At 35.4% G+C, this 20036-nt stretch overlaps 1 protein-coding gene and 1 non-coding gene across 8 annotated transcripts in view; one reads left to right on the top strand and one right to left on the bottom strand.

Moving 5' to 3' along the window:
* Positions 1-20036, bottom strand: part of LOC127969570 (ankyrin-3) — a 186971-nt gene that overhangs the window by 58874 nt on the left and 108061 nt on the right. For 4 of the 7 annotated variants that reach the window (XM_052571630.1, XM_052571623.1, XM_052571626.1 and 1 more), the window contains exons 2-12: positions 18076-18177; positions 15930-16028; positions 15450-15548; positions 12577-12675; positions 10860-11045; positions 10454-10477; positions 7607-7705; positions 6005-6103; positions 5346-5444; positions 3089-3286; positions 1725-1823 (exon numbers count right to left, since the gene is read on the bottom strand). In XM_052571630.1, the coding sequence (XP_052427590.1) occupies positions 1725-1823; positions 3089-3286; positions 5346-5444; positions 6005-6103; positions 7607-7705; positions 10454-10477; positions 10860-11045; positions 12577-12675; positions 15450-15548; positions 15930-16028; positions 18076-18177 (1203 nt within the window). The remainder of the gene's footprint in view (positions 1-1724; positions 1824-3088; positions 3287-5345; positions 5445-6004; positions 6104-7606; positions 7706-10453; positions 10478-10859; positions 11046-12576; positions 12676-15449; positions 15549-15929; positions 16029-18075; positions 18178-20036) is intronic. The other 3 variants (XM_052571629.1, XM_052571627.1, XM_052571625.1) reach the window with 1 other exon arrangement.
* On the top strand, positions 11811-11879 carry LOC127969592 (small nucleolar RNA SNORD19). Its single transcript, XR_008156330.1, has one exon. It is a non-coding gene; the product is annotated as a small nucleolar RNA SNORD19 (small nucleolar RNA).

Here is a 20036-nt window from a genome sequence, read left to right as displayed (position 1 = left end):
AATATTTCCATCTGGGGCAGAGAAGCAATTGGAAAAGTAGGAGAGACACTTTATAAACCCTAAATTTTGCTCATGAATTTAGGTGAATTACATTCATATTTTGCTGATTGGTGAAATGCAGGAAATGGGCGAAATCTTGCTTGTTCTGAAAATGCAGCCGGCTGGTCATAGTCCTTTAAATCATATACAAGCCAAATAAAACCTTAAATTAATTATGTGCTAAAAAGTGAGGGAGACATGTCCCTCCATTTATAATAAGGGCTTAAAAAATAAATAACTAAATCAGTTCACTCCGAGCAGAATTGATAATTTAACATTTCTGCTCCTGCGTTCCTCTGTATTATTAACATTTCAACTGGTTTGAGAAGAAGAAATACTAGTTAAGAATGTTATTTTTTTTAAAACAATTTCACTTGTCTATAGTATGCTAATAATAATAATAATAAAGTTCAGAGTTTTCTTTATTCAAAAAGAATCTGGTATCTTAACCTGCTGCTTAGTCACAGCCAAGACAGCATCTTCTTTTCTAGATTTTGGCCAAATGTAGGCTACTAAACAAAATAAAAATTTGATTAACACTTTAAAAACATTAAAGTATTTTTTAAGATAAAAATGTTTGCTGCATTGTTATATATATATATATATATATATATATATATATATATATATATATATATATATATATATATATATATATATATATATATATATATATATATAAAACTACTTGTATAAGAAAAAAAACATAGCCGAAGGCAAAAAAAAGTTGGCAAAAATGCCGGCAAAGCAAAATGTTTAAAAACATTACAAACACAATTATTAGTTTCTCTCCACAAAAAAATCCTTTCAAGTTAAGGCTATGAGCTAAAAATGTCAATGCAAAAACAAATTAATTTAAGGTGAAACTGATGCTTGCCTCTCTCATTCGACACAAATCCAAATGTGATGTATCTAGATGATGAAATATTATTTATCAAAGGCTAGGTTTTGTACTTCACTCGCATCAACGTAAAACATCTTCCTTCAAATCGGCTATATTGGCACAGTGAGGTGGTGGTCACGCTGAACTTTTTATATGCTTCTGTATTTTATTTTGATAATGAACAGGCTGCAATGCGCAAAAATATTTTGTGACTGTGTGTGTGAGGCGCCGGCGCGATATTGTCATACAAGCAAGACATCATTCAAAAGTTTTGCAAAATAAACTGTAAAATAAATCAAACTGTAAAGCTTTTATAAAATAAAGTAAACTACTTTCTGTCGTCTAGTTGTTTTTTTTCCAAGAACTTTGGATTGCGTCAATGAACCGAAAATTCACTCCTTGGATCCGTCAGCATCATATTTGCAGGCCGTACTGTGTGAATTGTTAGTTGACAGCAAATTTCAAACATGAAATCTAACGATAAAATAACGTTATTAACCGGATAATAGCCATTTCAAATTTTCGATTCTGTTCGAAACTACACAATTTCATTTAATTTCGGTTTCTGTCAAAATTTCGTTCATATCCAGTTTTCGTTTTCATTCCTTGAACCGGTTCGGAGCCCAGTTTATAATGGTTGCTACATCTGGTTTACACACACACAACCAACATTTCTTACAAAAACATAAGCAAAGTTCCTTGCATTCAGAGTAATTAAGCTGTAGCTAAAGTGCATGATATAGCAAGCTCTGCAAATGTACAGTTGATATTGAGAAAAAACATTTAAATGTTGCTCACTCACCTCAGTCACAGCCTGAATGGACGCTCCGTGTTTCAGCAGCAGCTCCATCACTTTAATCCTGTTCTTCTTGCAAGCAATGTGAAGTGGTGTAAAACCATTCTACAGAGAGAGAAAAAGAGATTCTGGTGGCTTTTACTCCAGCTTACTAATGAAAATCTGGTTGCTTTCTGCCTGTAACCAGATGACTGAGAAGTTAACAGAGCTTTGTTTCCAGACGAATGAAAACACGTGGCTTCTGCTGCTCAATTCTTGGCAGACTTGTCTTTCTACAGTTTTCTTTCTTCCTTCCTTTTTCCCTCATAAACTGTGGAGACACGCCCGTTCTGTAACCATTACTTCAGAGCATGATAGTATTCACCGCGCTGTCTGCCAAAAGAGGCTTTTTACAGATCGCCATGGCGCTGTGCAGAAACAAAACATCTTACATATCATGACCTTCCCTCCAAGTGCTCACAAATAAAATTTGGAGGGTACCATCTAAGGTGGAAGCCAAATCGGGGAAAAAAAGGAATTCGGGGATTTTATGCGACGAGTAAGCTCTGTTTTTTACTTCAGTGACCACATTTAAGTAGAAGGTTTTCCTTAATCGACATTTCTCTCAGCTATTCAGAGTTAAGGTTTGAACTACAATAACATCTGATTGTTTGATTGCAGATTGTAAAAAATGAAATTGTAAAAAACATAAGAACTAAAAATACATTATTGCATTATTGGAGAATGTTTTACAGAAAAATACTGTTGTATTTCAGGTCTCCTACTTTAAAATCTTATGTTTAACGCAATGTGAGTTAGGTGGTCTCTTATCCCTATTAAAAGGGATAGTTCACCCAAAGATGAAGATTCTGTCATCATTTACTCACCCTCCACTTTTTCCAAATCTCTAAAAGTTTCTTTTTTCTTTTTTCTGCTGAACACAAAAGAAGAATGTTGTCTAACGGTAACCATTGACTTCCATAGAATTTTTCCATACTATGGAAGTCAAGGGCTACCATCAACTGTTTGGTTCCCAACATTCTTTAAAATATCTTCTTTTGTGCTCAACAGCTTTAAGAAACTCATACAGGTTTGGAACAAATCGATGATGAGTAAATGACAGAATTTTCTTTTTTGGGTAAACTATACCTTTAAGTGGACGGTTCTTGGCCAAAATGTTGTAAAGTGCAGAAATTTTCTTTTTTGGATAAACTATACCTTTAAGTGGACGGTTCTTGGCCAAAATGTTGTAAAGTGCACCCAGCCTTATGCCTATAGTCAAAAGGTCTGGCTATGGGAGACTATGATTAAGGCATTTTGTTTGTTAGACAGGATCAAAAAAAAAAATAAAACTGATCCAGAAACATTATACTTATCAACTCAAGACTCACCAGAGCTTTGGCATTAGGATTGGCCTTCTTGTCCACAAGGACCTTGGCAACTTTGTAGTGTCCGCAGTGTGCAGCGACATGCAGAGCTGTCAGATAATCGTTGGTGACATCATCCACGGGCACCTCATGATGAAGCAAGAGCTGAACGCAGTTCAGATGATCTCCTTGCGTGGCCATATGCAAAGGTGAAAGGCCGTTCTGTTAAAACACAACAATCTAGGTTATGCTGAAATTAAATAACTGAAGAACTTTCACTTCTCTATTCTTTTTTTTTGTGTGTGTGTAGGAATCACATATGCATCAAATCTAAAGCAGATTTCCATCTTTCTAAGAATTCAGAGAAGCAAATGTAAACTTTTAAAATCTAATAGAGCCATAATCCCCCCGCAAAAGGACATCTGGGGTAAAAGAACAGTGAGAGAGTCCCTATTTGTACTAAAACAATTGCTCCATTGTGACACTAATCGCCTGGGATATTATCTAATTTGGCGAGAAGTCTGTGACCGTGTTTTGCTTTGCTTTCAGATTCCAGGAAAGTGTTCATTGATGCAATGGAAAAACAGAGGAAAAAATGATAATGTCACATCTGCATACACTTAAAGGAACAGTTCATTCAAAAATGATGTCATTCACTTGTCACTAACCCTTACTAGAACACACAAAACAGTTGGTTTAGAAATCGAGGTTTCAAAGACAATTTGTAATATTTGCATTCATGCATTTAGCAGACTCTTTGATCCAAAGCAACTTACAAGAGTAATAAAAGCAGTTTTTGCGTGTGTGTACAGTAAGTGCATTGGTTTATGGGCGTGGGGTGGCTAAGTGCTTGTGGAAGTGGTGTGCCTTCAGTTGCTTTCTGAAATTTGTGATGTTCTCAGCAGTTCAAGATTGGCAGTTCATTCCACCAGAAAGGGTGAAGGATTTGGATAGTGACTTTTTTCCTCATTGTAAATGAACAGCAAGGAGATATCCATATTATTATAGATTTGACTGCAATGACACTATTGGAAAAGAACAAAAGATTATCTGAACTGAGCTGGACAATAAAACTAAATTTGTAACACTGACTTCGTTATTGAACAGAATCGATTCAACACTGAAGTGACTGTAGGTCTGTTTATAAAATTAACATTGAACTAAATTAACCTCAATAATGACACTACTGTGATTGCAACATTAACATTGCTATTTTCTTGTTTATTACTGTAAAGCTGCTTTAAAACAAACTGTATTGTATAGCTATATAAATAAAACCGATCCGACAAATAAGGCAATAGCAAAATGTGCATTCTGCACCTTTCCATATAACAAAAGAGTATAGACACAACAATTTTTTTTGCTTTGAGCATTTTTATGGCCCTATGTATTTAAATTTTTCTGGTTATCAAATGAAGGCTTAAAACATTTATTTTCTTTTATCTTTTAATACTTTGAAAATTAAGCAAACTTAATTTTTTGCCAAACAAAGGGGATTTACTATTTCAATTAAAACATGGAAGAAATGTTGTGTGATTATTCCTTAAAAATAATGTTTGTTTCATTTTAGTATAAGCATTAGTAGGCTAGGTAAATTCTACTGAAAAATAGCAATAGTCACAATGTCTTCAAATCAAACCTGACTTTTATTTTGACGAGTTGCCGTGAATACCTTTTTAGTTCTGTGTATGTGATTTGACGCTAGTTTTACCTGAATCAAATGGTCAAATGCTCATGAAGTGACTCTCAGAGCAGTTCTGGAGATGTTCTTAATGTGTACATTTAGTGAGACGGTAGATACTGTAATCACCGTGAGCATCACGCGCGCTTCAGTAAGTGCGTATATGAAACCACGCGTCTGCTCCGTTCATTAACAGAGACACTCAGAACATGCAGGATTCATATTTAAATCAACTTTTTCAGCTTATTATTTACAGTTACTAGTCCATATTGTTATTTGATTTCAGTGTAATGACCTACTTTTGATTAATTCATAAAAAATGTGACCAATTCTACGACATTCTGCGTTAAACTGTGGATTCCATTTTTATGACTGGATTCAACGGTTCCATCCGCATTTTACGCATCACCGAAATCATAGTGCCCTTCATTTTAATCTGTTTGGTAAGCAAAGTTCCCGTATATATAGCCGAAAAGAGCAGCATGAACATCCATCAAAATATCTCCTTTTGTGTTCCACAGAAGAGGTTTGGAAAGACATGACGTGAGTAAATGATGACAGAATATTGATTTTCTTTAAGTGCAGAACACCACATCTAACCTTTGTCTTAGAGAGGATTGGTGCTCCACGGTCTAGTAACATCTCAAGAACTTGCTCATGACCGCTCCTTGCTCCACAATGTAAAGGTGTCAGGCCATCCTGGAGATTTGAAAACAAGCACACATTTATTACACACTGCCCCACCGGTAGGTGCCAGACTCTACAATCATCAGCCATCATTAACATTACAATCCCTCCCATGTGTCATGTGCAAATATGTCAAATACACAATGAAAGACAGCATTACTGGAGACAGAGAAGAGCGCAACATCTGTATGCAATTTCTCTTCAACTGGTGCCAAACACATGTAACCTGAGGGCTGTGGTTGTTATCATTTATTACAATCAAACAGCATGTATCCCTGAATTATCCCTTCCAAATAAATTCCCTTTTCATCTTGAAAAGCATCTTGTGTTTCTAAGAACGCAGCTGAAAATGGCCACAAATGAACAGCAACTGAACTAGTTAATATGCCATTTGTTCATAAATTACAGTTGTTGTTTTTTTCTTTCCAAGACTTTCTTGACTATAGAATATATACATGACGTTGTGAAATAAATGCAGTGGGGAAAACCATGTGCTCACTTCCTCTGATGGGTTAAATATAGAGGTGGAAAAGAAAGACGGTCTGTGTGGTTCGACTGCTTGCGGCACTGACCTTGGTTTTGGCATCGATTCGGGCTCCTCTCTCCAGCAGGAGCCTGACCATGTTGGCATTTCCTCTTTTCGATGCCACATGGAGAGGTGTGATGTCATTCTGCCACGATAAAAAGGCAAAACTATAGTCAGACACATAATCAAGTTCAAAAGAACAAGGTAGATTGCATGTTAACACATAGCACATTGGATGTTGTGTGACTGTATTAGAATTGCCATTTTCTTTGCATATCTGATGAACTAATAATGAATTTTCTGTAGCAACAGCTATTTTTAAAGAAGGAATTTCTATAATTATTTCATTGAAAATGTGTGCACTTTCCCATTAAACATCACTTATTTTTGTTAAATCGCTATATTTGCAAATGTTTATTAGTCAGAAAAGTTACATTTTCAGTTAAAATGTCCTTTATGGGGAAAATGGACAAACTCTGTGGTTACTGTTGTGTTAAAAATTTAATTATTGTGTGTTTTTCAGAGTTTTAGAAATTTTACTCCATGTAAACTAAATATAATGCACATAAAAATTGCTGAGATTAAAACTTAATTGTCATTGTAAATGTTTATTATTAATTGAAAAGGAAGTCAACGATCGCAAGGAGTTGAAAACCTGTAGTAATCTGTAGACAAATCTTCAGTAATCTGTGCCAATCAAAACTATGCATTAATGTTTCAACAGAGATTGTTTTATTTTATTACTGTATATTTACTGTATATAAAAAAAACAGCAAACTGCTGGTGTGAGGTTGAATTATGCCAATCCGCTAAACCATACATACATTAATAAAGTATTCAATAACAGTATCTCTAAATCTGTTTACTTTGAATATAGGCTTTTATTGTGTCTTAATTTGTCTGCATGTGGGACAATATGTTGCTGATGGAATATAAGCAGGATATGGAATCTTTGGTGGACAATATGTGTTAAAACGTAGAGATTTGTAATAATGTCGCACAATTAAAAGATTCTGTCCATAGCTGCAGTGGCACAAATGAAGTGCACAGCGTCATACTCTAGTCACTGTAGTATTGGGCCACACCACCCTCTAGTGATAGCTTACAAAATCTCTAATTTACTATGACAGATCGCTTAGCATTTTATAAAACACGGTGGACCCCAGTGAATCTGATGTGAGGCATCACATGATTAATGTTATGTCACTTATGTTAAGTTAAAACTGTGTGGGACTGAATATTTGAATACACACAACATGCAGCCAGATCTATGGGATCAAATTTCACTTAGTGTCAGGGTCAAAGAGCTGCAGAGAGACACTGGTGAACATGGTCTAAACCAGTGCAGGGGCAATCTGTGTATGCAGTGCCAAAATGGTGTCTGGTGTCTTATCTTTTCATCAGGAGAATTATATACGTGTTGTTCTGAGAGCAACACTGATTGGAATTGATTAGCTATCATACAACAGTTCTTTTCAGGGCCTTAGTTTGGAACATTTTATTAAATAACATGTAAATATACACCATCCTTTTTCGAGCAATTTCAGTCCGTTCTTTAAATATTTGCATGACATGGTTTTCCTCAGGCACCACATATAGAGAATGACCCTGTTCTATGGAATCCTTCAGCTGGAGTTCATGTCCTTACCCTCGCCTTGAAGTCTACGGCAGCCCCGCGGTTCAGAAGCAGGGTTGCTACGTTGATATTACCGTAATGAGCCGCAATGTGGAGAGGGGTGAAGCCACTCTGGAGAGGGACAGAGAGACGGAGCACAGGGGTCAGAATGTCACATACAGAACTCTGAAGGCCCGACCTCAATTCTCCTGACCTGACCTCATCCTCTACATATGAAAAGACGACACCAGGCCAGGCGTGGTGCAGTAAATCAATAAAACAGATCTACACAGATGACCTTAGCACAACACTGAGGGAAGGCACATCCTTCACTTGATCCCTCGCACCATGTAAACTCAATCTAGCTGATTGATTCTTTTACTTTGGTTTGAACATTAGGCTTCATTTCTTTACTTTAAACGTTAATGTTAAATCTAATACTTTAATAGCTCTGCTTACACACCATGCTGTGATTGCAATAGATGGGAGGGTTTTCCATTTTAAAGGATGTGCTTTCCTCAGATAAACAAAACCTTTATAACAGCAACCTTCAGTCCAAATTTGAATTAACATTTACTGCGCATACAAAGCTTTAGTGGAGGTGAATCCATTATCTTTTGATGAATTATGTGTGCAGACATGCATACAGTGCACTGCATTTAACAATGTGCTGTTCAAACATCAAAAATTAGTTTCTCTAACTAAAATCACAAATATGATTTAATTGTCTGAAAGCAAATTGCAGCACGTTATTGAGTTATATACAGTACAGTAAACCATAGTTTTAACAGTTTAGTCAGTAAGCCACTGTAAACTTGAGAGAACAGTTGATCTGTAGCTGTAGATAAATATCATACTATTATTCTCAGTTTTGTGGTTAATACTGTATTTAAGTTATATATCATGCAGTGCAAATCAGAGCTGTTAAGTTGCAAGAGTTGGAAGAAATTTGAAAGCCATGCTGACTGAGAAGAAAAGAGAAGAGAAGAGAAGAGAAGAGAAGAGAAGAGAAGAGAAGAGAAGAGAAGGTCAGTAACTCTTTCTGCTGACACCTGTTAGGAGGGGAATGTCATGCATGAGACGGGACGAATGCTCTGCAGCTGAGAAGTCTGATTCTACCTTCTTCAGGACAGTAATATATGTCTGGGTTTTGATCTAAAAGGGCATTAAGAGTTATAGTTGAAAGGAGTTGAATTATAAGCATATTCTGACTAGGGCTGGGCGATATAGCTAAAAAGAAATGGATCAATGATATTATGTTTCATATCGTTTGGTATTGATAAATATTTTTTAAAACAAAGAGCAACATAATTTTTTTTAACCACTGTATATTTAAATTAATTTATTGATTTACTAATTTATATAAAGTGGATAAATTAATATATTGAGACAAACAACAAATATTTTTTGTTTTAACAGATATAAAAATACAAAATAAAAACATATGAGACGCAGTGAAAAGGAATAAACCTCCGCAAATTTGTGACACGTTTTCTAAAAGTTTAAACTGTTTAAACTTTGCATGGATTTCTATTCAGTACATCTCTTGTGTGACTCAAGAGTGCAGCAGTCATATTTGTCTGTCTTGAAAATGCACTGAATATGCGCACTGTGAATAATGTGCATGGCTTGGCCTTGGTTTTAACCTAATCAAGATCTTCTATGCACTGAGCTACAATATTTCTCTAATATTTCGAATGAATAATGCAGCAACTGCGCATCTTGTGGGTTAGACTAATAATTCACGTTGTTTCCACACACATTCTCAAAAATTTGTTTATTTGTCATATTTATGTTGCTGTGTTTAATTATACTGAATGGATCCATGTACTGTAGTATATGCAGTCAGCAGGCGGTTGGGTTAGTTTTTTTTTTGGCATCTCCATGAGGTGCTGTTTGGTATCACAGCTTGACTTCTCTAAAATTCTCTGTTGCACTGTACACTTACTATAAAATTCAGATTTTTTTCTTTCATATGTGCTTATATGGGCTCCTTATATCATTTGGTTCGGAGTTTCCAAGTGTCCTTTTTTTAAAAAGACATCCAAATTTATCTAGAAAAAAGCTGGCAGAAAATACAGATTTTTGAGAATCACCCTTAAATCTATTGGTTTACTTTGCTGGATATAGCAAATGGTGACAAAAACATTTGAAAACAGATGATGGTCTATGCTTAATTTCATGAGGTGTGCGATTAATCATGGTTAATCATAGAAAAAGGCTGTGATTAATTAGATTTTAAAAAATGGAATCGATTGACAGCCCTAATTTTTTATATCGTTATCAAAGAAGGTGTACCGTAAATAAATATCGATACCATTTCATCGCCCAGGCCTAATTCTGGCATTCAAAATTCAAGCTGGTTCTAACATGAAGGCTCAGCACACTGCTGTGTTTTGTGATATTTGTGTGCAAGACTTTCAGTTTTATTAGGTACTGTAAGAAATCAGCTTGACTTTATTGGTCCATCAGCTGGACCAGAACCAAACTAGCATAAGCCAGTTTGAACCGCACAGACATTTGGGAAAAACAATCCCAGTTTAATATACAGAAACAACCAGCGGGCCACTGGTAGGTTGACTTCTTGAGCAGGATTATCTGTGCGACCAGTGGCAAATGTCGGAAAACACACAATCATGATCTTGCAATTCCATTTGGTGCCACTAGTGGCGCAGAAATTACACAAATAAAACTAAAAACTCTCTCAGCTGCAGACCTCACCCGGCTAAACCAGAGTGTTTCCTGTCCATGCTAGTTTTCCAGTTTTCTGAGACAAAAAAGCAATGAACAGGGGCAGGAGGGGAGGGGATGGCGCGGCAGCCACAGCAGCAGCGTGATGTGGGCATTTTTTTAAGGTGTGTAACATTTGTACATGTATACCTCTGTCGTTCTATTCACCATCATCTAGAAGGACCACCAGAGCAGGAGAAGAAAGAATGGTCTGATTAGTGTTCACAAAGTCACAATGGGAGCATCAAGCTGTACGGTGGCTACATCGTGAGGGAGAGCAACAAACCACACACCACACGACACCACAAGTGCTTAACTGGATGGTGCCTACTAGTTGTCTACGGTTTAACTGTTCGGTATTTGCTTTAAACTGGCGTGTGACTGAAGATGACGTTTTAAGTAAATTTACAATGAGCATCTCCCATCATGCACCATTGAATTACAGCCACCACAATGTCTGTTCCAAAATAATCATCTGATGTGTTTGAATGGAAAGCACCATCAAGTTCTAGATGTAAACTAATGGGAAGCCTTGACTGTATATTGATGGAGGTACCTTGGATTCGACATCTGCATTGTGGTCGTTCTGCAGGAGCAGTGCCGCAGCTTTGGTGTCGTCCTTACGGGCGGCGATGTGCAGGGCAGGTAGACGCACCTTTCCCTTGGTGTCGTTCTCCAGGAGCAGAGACACCACCTGATCATGGCCCTGCTGAAGAGCTACGGCCAGTGGAGTAAAACCATCCTACAAGCACACAACGCAAGAATCCTTGAGTAGTCCAAAGACATGTAAATCTTAAAGGTAAACTACTGAACTCTGAGCTCTCCATCTGTGGTGGCCAGGAATGTAATGATTTACTCAATTTAAGATCCACGGTTCGATTCGAGACAAATTATACATTAAATGTGTCCTTTTATTAATGCTGCATGTGTCTTTGTCAAACTGAAATATAACACTATAATAATATACTAATATAGGACTTGATTATTAATGCTCTTTTGTTGGTTTTGATTGCTTCTATTTTCCTCATTTGTAAGTCGCTTTGGATAAAAGCATCTCCTAAATAACAAAATTTTACTAAATTGACTAAATGTAAAATTTAAAACAAGCCCCAAATCAAACAAATAGCCTAAGTTATACAAATAAAATAAATCTCTTTATATAAACAAAATAAGGTTTTGTCTGTGCTCTTTCCATTTAAAATTGGCTGCAACCACTGCATTTTAATTATGATCCAAACAAAGATGCAGCATACATGCAACATGAGCAGTTTTTAATTTAAATTTGATTGTATAATAAGGAAATAAAAAAGAATAAGAAAAAACAGAATCATTTGATTTCAGTTTTGTGAAACTATACATAAAAATATTTGCATGAAACAGAAACAGCAGACGAGCTGAATGAGATCCATATTCACTCTCTGCCAGTAGGTGGCGCTTAAAGCATTTCCTTGGTTTCCGCTGTAAACAAAGCAGCGCTGCACTCATGAACTTTAATATGCATTATACAGAGGCAAGATGAAAAGAAAAAATACAATCTAAATTTTTCTAAAGACAGTAAGTTCCCCTCAGACTTACCTTCATATAAATATAGATAGCATAACAGCCGCATAACAGCCGATTTGAATCGTCACATATTTTAATCAAATTTGAACCGGCTCGTGGTTAATCATTACATCCCTAGGGGTGGTAACATTCAAATTTTCTAAATAAAAATAATCTTTATACAAGAGTATAAAATATCAATCATATCTTTAGAAAATCACAAAATATATCCATATATTAATGTATCAGCAAACTATGTTAATGAAAGAATGTTTAATAATCTTTGAGAATTCTCAGAGAACGGCTTGACATTAAAATTCTGTAATACATGTAATCTTTTTAAGGTTTAAATCTGAATTTCAAACAGACCTTCCTTCTCACCAACATGGATCATTAACATGCAAACAGCTCTTCAAACACTGAAGTGTTCTCTGGTGCATAATCACTGTCTGAGAGGTACGAGGGCCTGGTACATTCTCAAGGACAGTGACGTCTGGCGCCCTGCTCTGTCATGCACCCACCCACACACCACACACACGCCAAGCCAGGCATTCAATACCCTCACTGCGCAACTAGTGCTTGCCTGCTGCCTTGAAAAGGACAGCAAGGTCACTGGGTATTCTGAGCTGGGTTTTGTATGCATCATTGCTAGAAATACGTTGTTTCAGAGGGCTGCTGGGAATTTCAGTGAGGTAAGTGATGGGTGGAGAGGAAGACAAGGTTATTCTCACCTCTGTGGCAATGCTCTGACTGGATCCATTATCCAGGAGGAATTTGACAACGTCTAGGTGGTTTTCCTGGGCAGCCATGTAGAGTGGTGTGAAGCCATTCTGTAGCAGGAACAAAAATGCTTAGTGTGTGTAAATGTGTTTCATTCATATTCTCTTTCACTTTACTGAGCAACTAAACAATCATACACATCCCACGCTTATCTGTGTCTCGAATGCAAGATTAGATCACAGCACTGCCTCTGACACACAGTAGCCTCATCTGCAGGATCTTACTGCAGTGATGCTGATTTCTCTAACAAGTTAAAGATCTTATCTGAAAATAATTTAAAACTTCAAATATACAGTGTGTCTTTTCATTAGAACGTAACAACGGGCTCCTTTCAATTCATGAGTGTGAACTGAAATGGCCACACCCACAGGAAGTTGAACTGAAATGATAGGAAGAGGAAATGCAGTCAACAAAGAAAAAAAAAATTAAATACAAAAGTTTTTACATGTACACCATTAATTTTGGCTATATGATAGTCAAATATGAGTGCTTATGAACGAATGAATGAAACGCAACTGTCCATGTCTCACTCCATCTCGAATCACGCATGCAGAAACGCTTGAGAAACAGTGTTTCTTCTGCGGCTCAGTACGCTTTCAACTAATTTTATAGTCCTGAGTTAGACTGTACGACATTTACGTTACAAGATTTGAATGATTTTTAGGTAAAAAGGGTGTCATTGCACCGCATTAAAATAAATGATCAATCATGTTTTCATAACCGCTAGCCAAATTCAAAAACTAAACTAAAATTAAATCATCTTTGAGAGCAAGGGAGCCCCCTGGTGTTTCGGAGGCCCTACGCAGCTTGCAAATTTTGTGAATAAAGGTAGGATCGGCTTTGCTGCTAAAAAATTTCTCACAATGGCAAATTCACAGAATTCTGTGAAAATGTAAGATAAAAATGCGTACTACTCTCATGAGTGGTTGAGAGTAAAACAAAAACCTCAAATTCTCTGTTAATCTGTAGAGCTTTCTCTTTTGCAAACATAAATTTATTCTGGGTCTGGGTTTTAGCACTAACATACAGCACCACAGATGAAATGAGTCAGCTATAAATGTAGCTAGCTAGCTAATATTGGCAAATGTGAGGTACACATTTAAAAATATTCTGTTCCAGCAAACCCCTATAGCAACCTTTTTTCAAACATATAACAATTCACAGTAAGCCTCCTCATATACCAACTGAGTGTATCTATTTTAAACACTGCAGTGTGTGAAAGCAGAACCAGGCTGCACTTGTGATAAGTTCTGGAGATAAAACATAGTCTGTCTTTAGTCTCCAGTACATGTGTGTTTAATTTTGGACTCCCTGAAGATTGTTTCAGTGACGAGGCAAAAACGCATTCACTACAACTATCGATCATACCAGCTCCCAAATCCCAACTCCTTAAAATGGGGACATAAGTAGGTTATGTTTAATGCAGCACTTCAGAATTCTTTTAGAGCTCTGTGAGGACAAACTGAGAACTTAAGTATCAGAACTTCACATTCTCTGGGGCCAAAACAATGGATATTATCATGAACTGATTTGTATGGTTGGTTTTCTCTTTCAACCACTGTCATGACAGGGCAACATAATCTTTTGAACAGAACCTTGCTGCAGAAGTTGGTTGCGTGTATAGTGTAACTGTAGAAGTATCTACCTGTACAATAACACATCCAGGTAAATTAGAGGTAGGCTATAAAGAAAAACTAACTAAAAAGTAGCACTGTCTACCTTTTTCTATGGTGTGACAGTTTTTTATAACAAAGTATTTATCAACTATGTTTTCAACTTTTTATTGTTGAGTTTTAATACTGTGACCTGGTTCAATAATTTAAAGCTCCTCTTAGTTTTTGTAATACATTATACCATTTGAAAAAGTTACCATTTTAAAAGATGTTGTCTCTTTTTAAAGCTTCAGTGTAGTTAGTTTTATTTTCAAATGTTTTATGTAGCTAACCATAAGTTAAAATTATCTAGTACTAAAATTAGCTAGTACTGTTGTTAGCAGGCCCAGGCCAAATCTGCTGATAAATTAGCAATTTGTAGCTAATTACAGTTTGTAGCTAACTATTTCTAGTGTAGCTACAGTAAATTATGAGTAACTTTTACCTTGGCAAGCTAAAAATACTTGATACTGCTTTGATACTGAACTGCTAAAAATACTGCTAAACTGTACAGTATTAAACTACAGAAGCTTCACAAATGCTAGGTTCAGTGGCATGCATTATTTAGACTTTTACAGAGTGCTCCTGGGATACTAATATTTATGAATTGGAAAGTGCTTATGGTGGAAACTGAAAAATTGGAAATTCATATTTGTTTGTTGAAAAGTATAACAGAAAATCGAAAAATTTGCAACATTATTTCCATTCAAGTCATATAGCCAGCCGAAGATGAGGATGTACCCTTTCTTATATTTTTTTCAAATATATAAATATATAAATATATATATATATATATATATATATATATATATATATATATATATATATATATATATATATATATAATTGAACTTTAACACATGTATTTTGTACATGCTACTTTTTAGTACTTCTGAATTATAAAATAATAATTTAATTAATTTCAACATAGTTTCAGTCAATACAAAAGCTACATCTATTGCGTTCACCATATTTCCTCACTGACACAACCCCAAATAAGAAAGTTGGGGTTTTAAAGAAAGTTTCCCAGCCATAATTATGACTTGAGGCAGAATTAATGTTTTAAAGTTTGTAAATACTATCTTCCTCACATGAATTGAATGCACCACAAGAATGGAAGTGTTTTACAGTAAATGAAAAGACGCTCATGCTTTTTCAAGCGCTGACTATACCTGAGACTGGGCGTTGATATTTGCATGGTTATTCACAAGTTCCTTGACAACGTCCACCTGTCCAGCGAGTGATGCTATGTGCAGAGCAGTGTTCCCTTTCTGGAATCAGGAGAACATGAGAGAACAGTTTGACTCAGTGTATACAGTGACCAGCTGTGTTTTTAAATGCTTCCTCGCTATTTTTGTCACTGTTCTAGTACATAAATATCACTTTGAAGAATCCACTTTTCTTCAGTGTTTCTAAAACCTCTATAGAAATCCTCCTCTTGAAGATCCTCAGCATGAAATAGTAGATCCAGCTCTTGGTAAAGGCTCAAAGTCAACCTGAACATCAGGCAACAGTGACTTTGAAGTCTGCTGATGCAGCAAAATCATGTCTATGAAGCCGTGCACAGCTGAGTAACACACTTTAATTCATATGCTCAGGCATCTATAAGTGGTGTGTTATAATATCTGATCTGATGGGGGGGGGGGTCTTACCTTTGTTGCGGCGTCCACAGTGGCACCAAGTTTAATAAGCTCAGCCACAACCTCCACATGGCCTTCTTTAGATGCCAGATGAAGAGCGTTCAACCCATTCTACATCCAGAGAAACAGATGAATCATGAAATACGTTTACGAGCTGCTTATTTAAATTAATAGGGATTATAAGTAGGCATATATGAGACAGAAAATATTATTTAACAATCTAAATCAGAATTAGAAAAGTCTCAAGGGCTGTTGATATGTTTTTAAAAGAAGTTTCTCATATACTCAACAGGGCTGCATTTATTTGATCAAAAATACAGTAAAAAACAGTGGCTTTGTAAATATTATTACTATTTAAAATAACTGTTTTCTATTTTAATATATTAAAAATTTAATTTATTCCTGTGATGCAAAGCTGAATTTTCTGCATCATTACTCCAGTTACCAGCGACACATGATCCTTCAGAAATCATTCTAAGGGCGCGTTCACACTTGGCATCTTTTTTGACAAGAAAAAGCAGACGAGTGCTTTTTAGTCAAATAAAAACTGGCAGCGCTTTGATTACATATAGCAGCCCAGGGCATCTTTTGATGCTATATCAACTGCTGCAGCAGTAGCCAAAATTAAATTAAAATTAAATTAAATTTAAGCATTTAGCAGACGCTTTTATCCAAAGCGACTTACAGTGCATTTAGGCTGTCAATTTTTACCTATCATGTGTTCCTGGGGAATCGAACTCCCAACCCAACGCTTGATAACACAATGCTCTACCACTTGAGCTACAGGAACACTAGCCTAGCACTGTGTTCTGCAGAAATTTGGAGAAAGAGTAAAAAGTTGCCTTTTGAAGTTAACGGGGAAGGTCATGTCAGTTAACAACGTTTGTGGGTGTGCGACATTATGCAGGGAATGAAACCTGCCGTTTAATGTTAATTTTTTTCACCGCTGTTTCCATGAGTAAATGATAACCGGGCTATGTTATCATGCACATATGCAACAAATGCTTAACATATTTCAACATTTTCATTACTCGGTAATTAATTATACTGGGTGTTAATTTTTTTTCTTGAGTAGCCTATGCTATACTCCGTTCGATGGTGTGTTTGATGAAAATTTATCTTGTGAAGCGAAATGCATGCAATTACCAACCTAATAATACACACATTCTTTCAATAGGTCTGCACTTCACTGATTTCTTTTTTTTTTTTAATACTTGTTTACAAAAAGCACTTACTCACGTGTACATAGGACAAAGTTTGAGGGCACATAAGTAATAGGGAGCACAGAGCCATGATCACTGGTTGGGTTGGGTCACTATATGAGAGAGCAAGCCTGCTGCAAGTCAAAAGATCCTCTCATATAACAATAATGCACTCTCGACATATACCATTAAAATAACGGCAAAAACTGCCTCAAATGAACTATAAATGCGGGAATAAAGTTGTAAAAGCTGCAATCCATTTCTTATTGGTTAAAAATAACTGAGATTATCTGTTGTTTTTCCATGGGTGCTCAGGGATCTACAGTGCTTGGAAACTATTTAGTTCAGGAGCTCCCATTGGATGATACACGGTTTGCATCATATTTTAGAATAAACTGTTTTGTGCTCATCCTTGTGCTTGTTAACTAGTACAATCTATCTACGGGCTATCTTTTCCATTTTTGTTGTTGATTTTGTCATGGAAACGACTCGCCACTCGCTTGTCATTGGTCAGCTGTCAAAAATGTGCTTGACGTAGGTTTTTTTTTTCTTTCAGAAAACGTTTTCAAATTGAAAAGACACACATAGCTGCAGAAAAAGAAAACACGGTTCACTCCATAGGATTACAATGTAAAACAGATGCTGGCAGATTTTAAAAAAGATGCATCTGTGAACGTAGCCTTAAATGTTAATTATAAAAATAACTATTAAAAACAAGTGAGCTGCTAAACAGATGTGATGAACAAAAAGTTAAAAAGAAGAGCATTTCTTTGAATTTGAAATCTTTTGTAACATTAAAAATATCTGGTTATTTTAATCAGTTTTTAATGCACCCCTTTGCTGAATAATAAAAAATATATATATTTAAATAAAAAACCTTTAGCCTCCTTTAGAATAGTTATATACAGGCATGGTACAAATGAAATGTTAATTTTACAAAAACAAATATGTATGACCTGGTTGCAGATGTTGATGTCCACACCAGACTTTATATAATCGAGGGCCTTCTCGAGGTTTCCAGCTCGGGCCGCTCTGAGGTAACTGGCATTACTGTCAGTCTGAAAGAGAGAGGAATAAGAGTCAGATCTTTCTTTTCACAACCCCTGACTGATCTATAGCAACCAATAACACCATGAGGTGATGCTTTCAAATATCAAGAGAGAAGGAAGTCTTCAAAAAGATGAGTTAACAAAACTCAATCTAAAGCATCATCTGCATCTAAGCAAAAACATAAAAGATAAAAGAAAGAGATAAAGCATATTATTGCTGGACATGGCAACCACATAGCGACATGCAGACACGAACAAGCACCAAAAAAAACCTAACTATTTTGCCCATGAATCAAGTGCTTTGAGAAGTGAAGTGCAGCTGAGATCTGTAAACGAATGGCTGATCGTGTCTGATAATTTGCTAGCTGACATTTGTAACAGCAGAAACACAAATAAACAGTGGGATCCAGAGGCATTCACACAGGAAGTCATCAGCATGACGAGCAGTAATGGATGCTTTCATCCTGTCAGAGTAAAGACGTCACACACCTGACTAAGCATTCTGGTATTACATGAGTGTGCTGGTCTTTTCCATCCTCCTCATCATTTTTTCCATTTGGACAAGAGGTTTTGCAGGTGCATTTGCTGAACCAGTGAAATTTTGAACCTAACAAAGATAATAAATAAATACTGTATTTTCGAATTCAAGTCGTCTTTCTAAAAATGCGCTGTGACTTCTATTCCACAGCGATTTATACAATGCAATTAATGACATGAATGAGAAAGGTACATGAGTTTAAGTTTATTTTTATAGTGCATTTTTTCACACCACAATCATTTCAGCTTCATCTTAAATAAAAAATTGTTTAGGCCTGGGGTTTATAAGAAATGTTGTTTATAATGAATGTTACTATAATTTGTTTGTTTTATGCTTATATTTTTCATTTATGCTTTGTTTTAAAAACCAAACTAAAGTGGGTACTAAAATGCATTTCTTTTAAGGTTTACTTTACCAGTATTTTACATTATCTATATATGTAATAATAAATTGTGAAATGTGTAAAATGTGTTTTAGTCCTCAACAACAAATATATATATTAGGGATGCACGATAATATCGGCACAATATCGGTATCGGCCGATAAAAGCTCAAAATGACCATTATCGGTATCGGCCGATATGAATATTTCTGCCGATGAGCCAAACCGATATTCTCCAAGTGAAATAATTGACCTGTTTTTCAGATGTGAATGTCAGTCTACATTTGTAAAATAATACATTTATGGTAGAATCAGTACAGAAGAGATACATGGATTTCTCTTCAGTAAAATTAAAGTTTAAATATATCAGTATATATTTGTATATATATCGATATCGGTATCGGCATCGGCCAAAATTATTTTGAAAATATCGGCATATCGAATATCGGCCAAAATCCAATATCGTGCATCCCTAATATATATATATATATATATATAAATATGTGTGTGTGTGTGTGTATGTACTGTTTTATATATTTATTTTTTTTGTTTAAAAGGTAAATATATATATATATATATATATATATATATATATATATATATATATATATATATATATATATATATATATATATATATGTGTACTGTTTTATATATATTTGTTTTTGTTTAAAAGGTATATATATATATATATATATATATATATATATATATATATATATATTTACCTTTTAAACAAAAAATAAATAAATATATAAAACAGTACATACACACAAATATATATATATATATATATATATATATATATATATATATATATATTAGTGCTGTCAAAATTAGCGCGTTAACGCATTCGATTAATTTGAAATATTTAACGCGTTAAAAAAAAATAACGCAATTAACGCGGTTGCAGTTTTTTTTTATTTCCAGTTGTGGCCTATGTGTGTTC

This window comes from Carassius gibelio, chromosome B12, assembly GCF_023724105.1.
Source record: "Carassius gibelio isolate Cgi1373 ecotype wild population from Czech Republic chromosome B12, carGib1.2-hapl.c, whole genome shotgun sequence".
Classification (NCBI taxonomy): domain Eukaryota; kingdom Metazoa; phylum Chordata; class Actinopteri; order Cypriniformes; family Cyprinidae; genus Carassius; species Carassius gibelio.
This window is presented reverse-complemented; position numbering and strand designations above follow the sequence as displayed.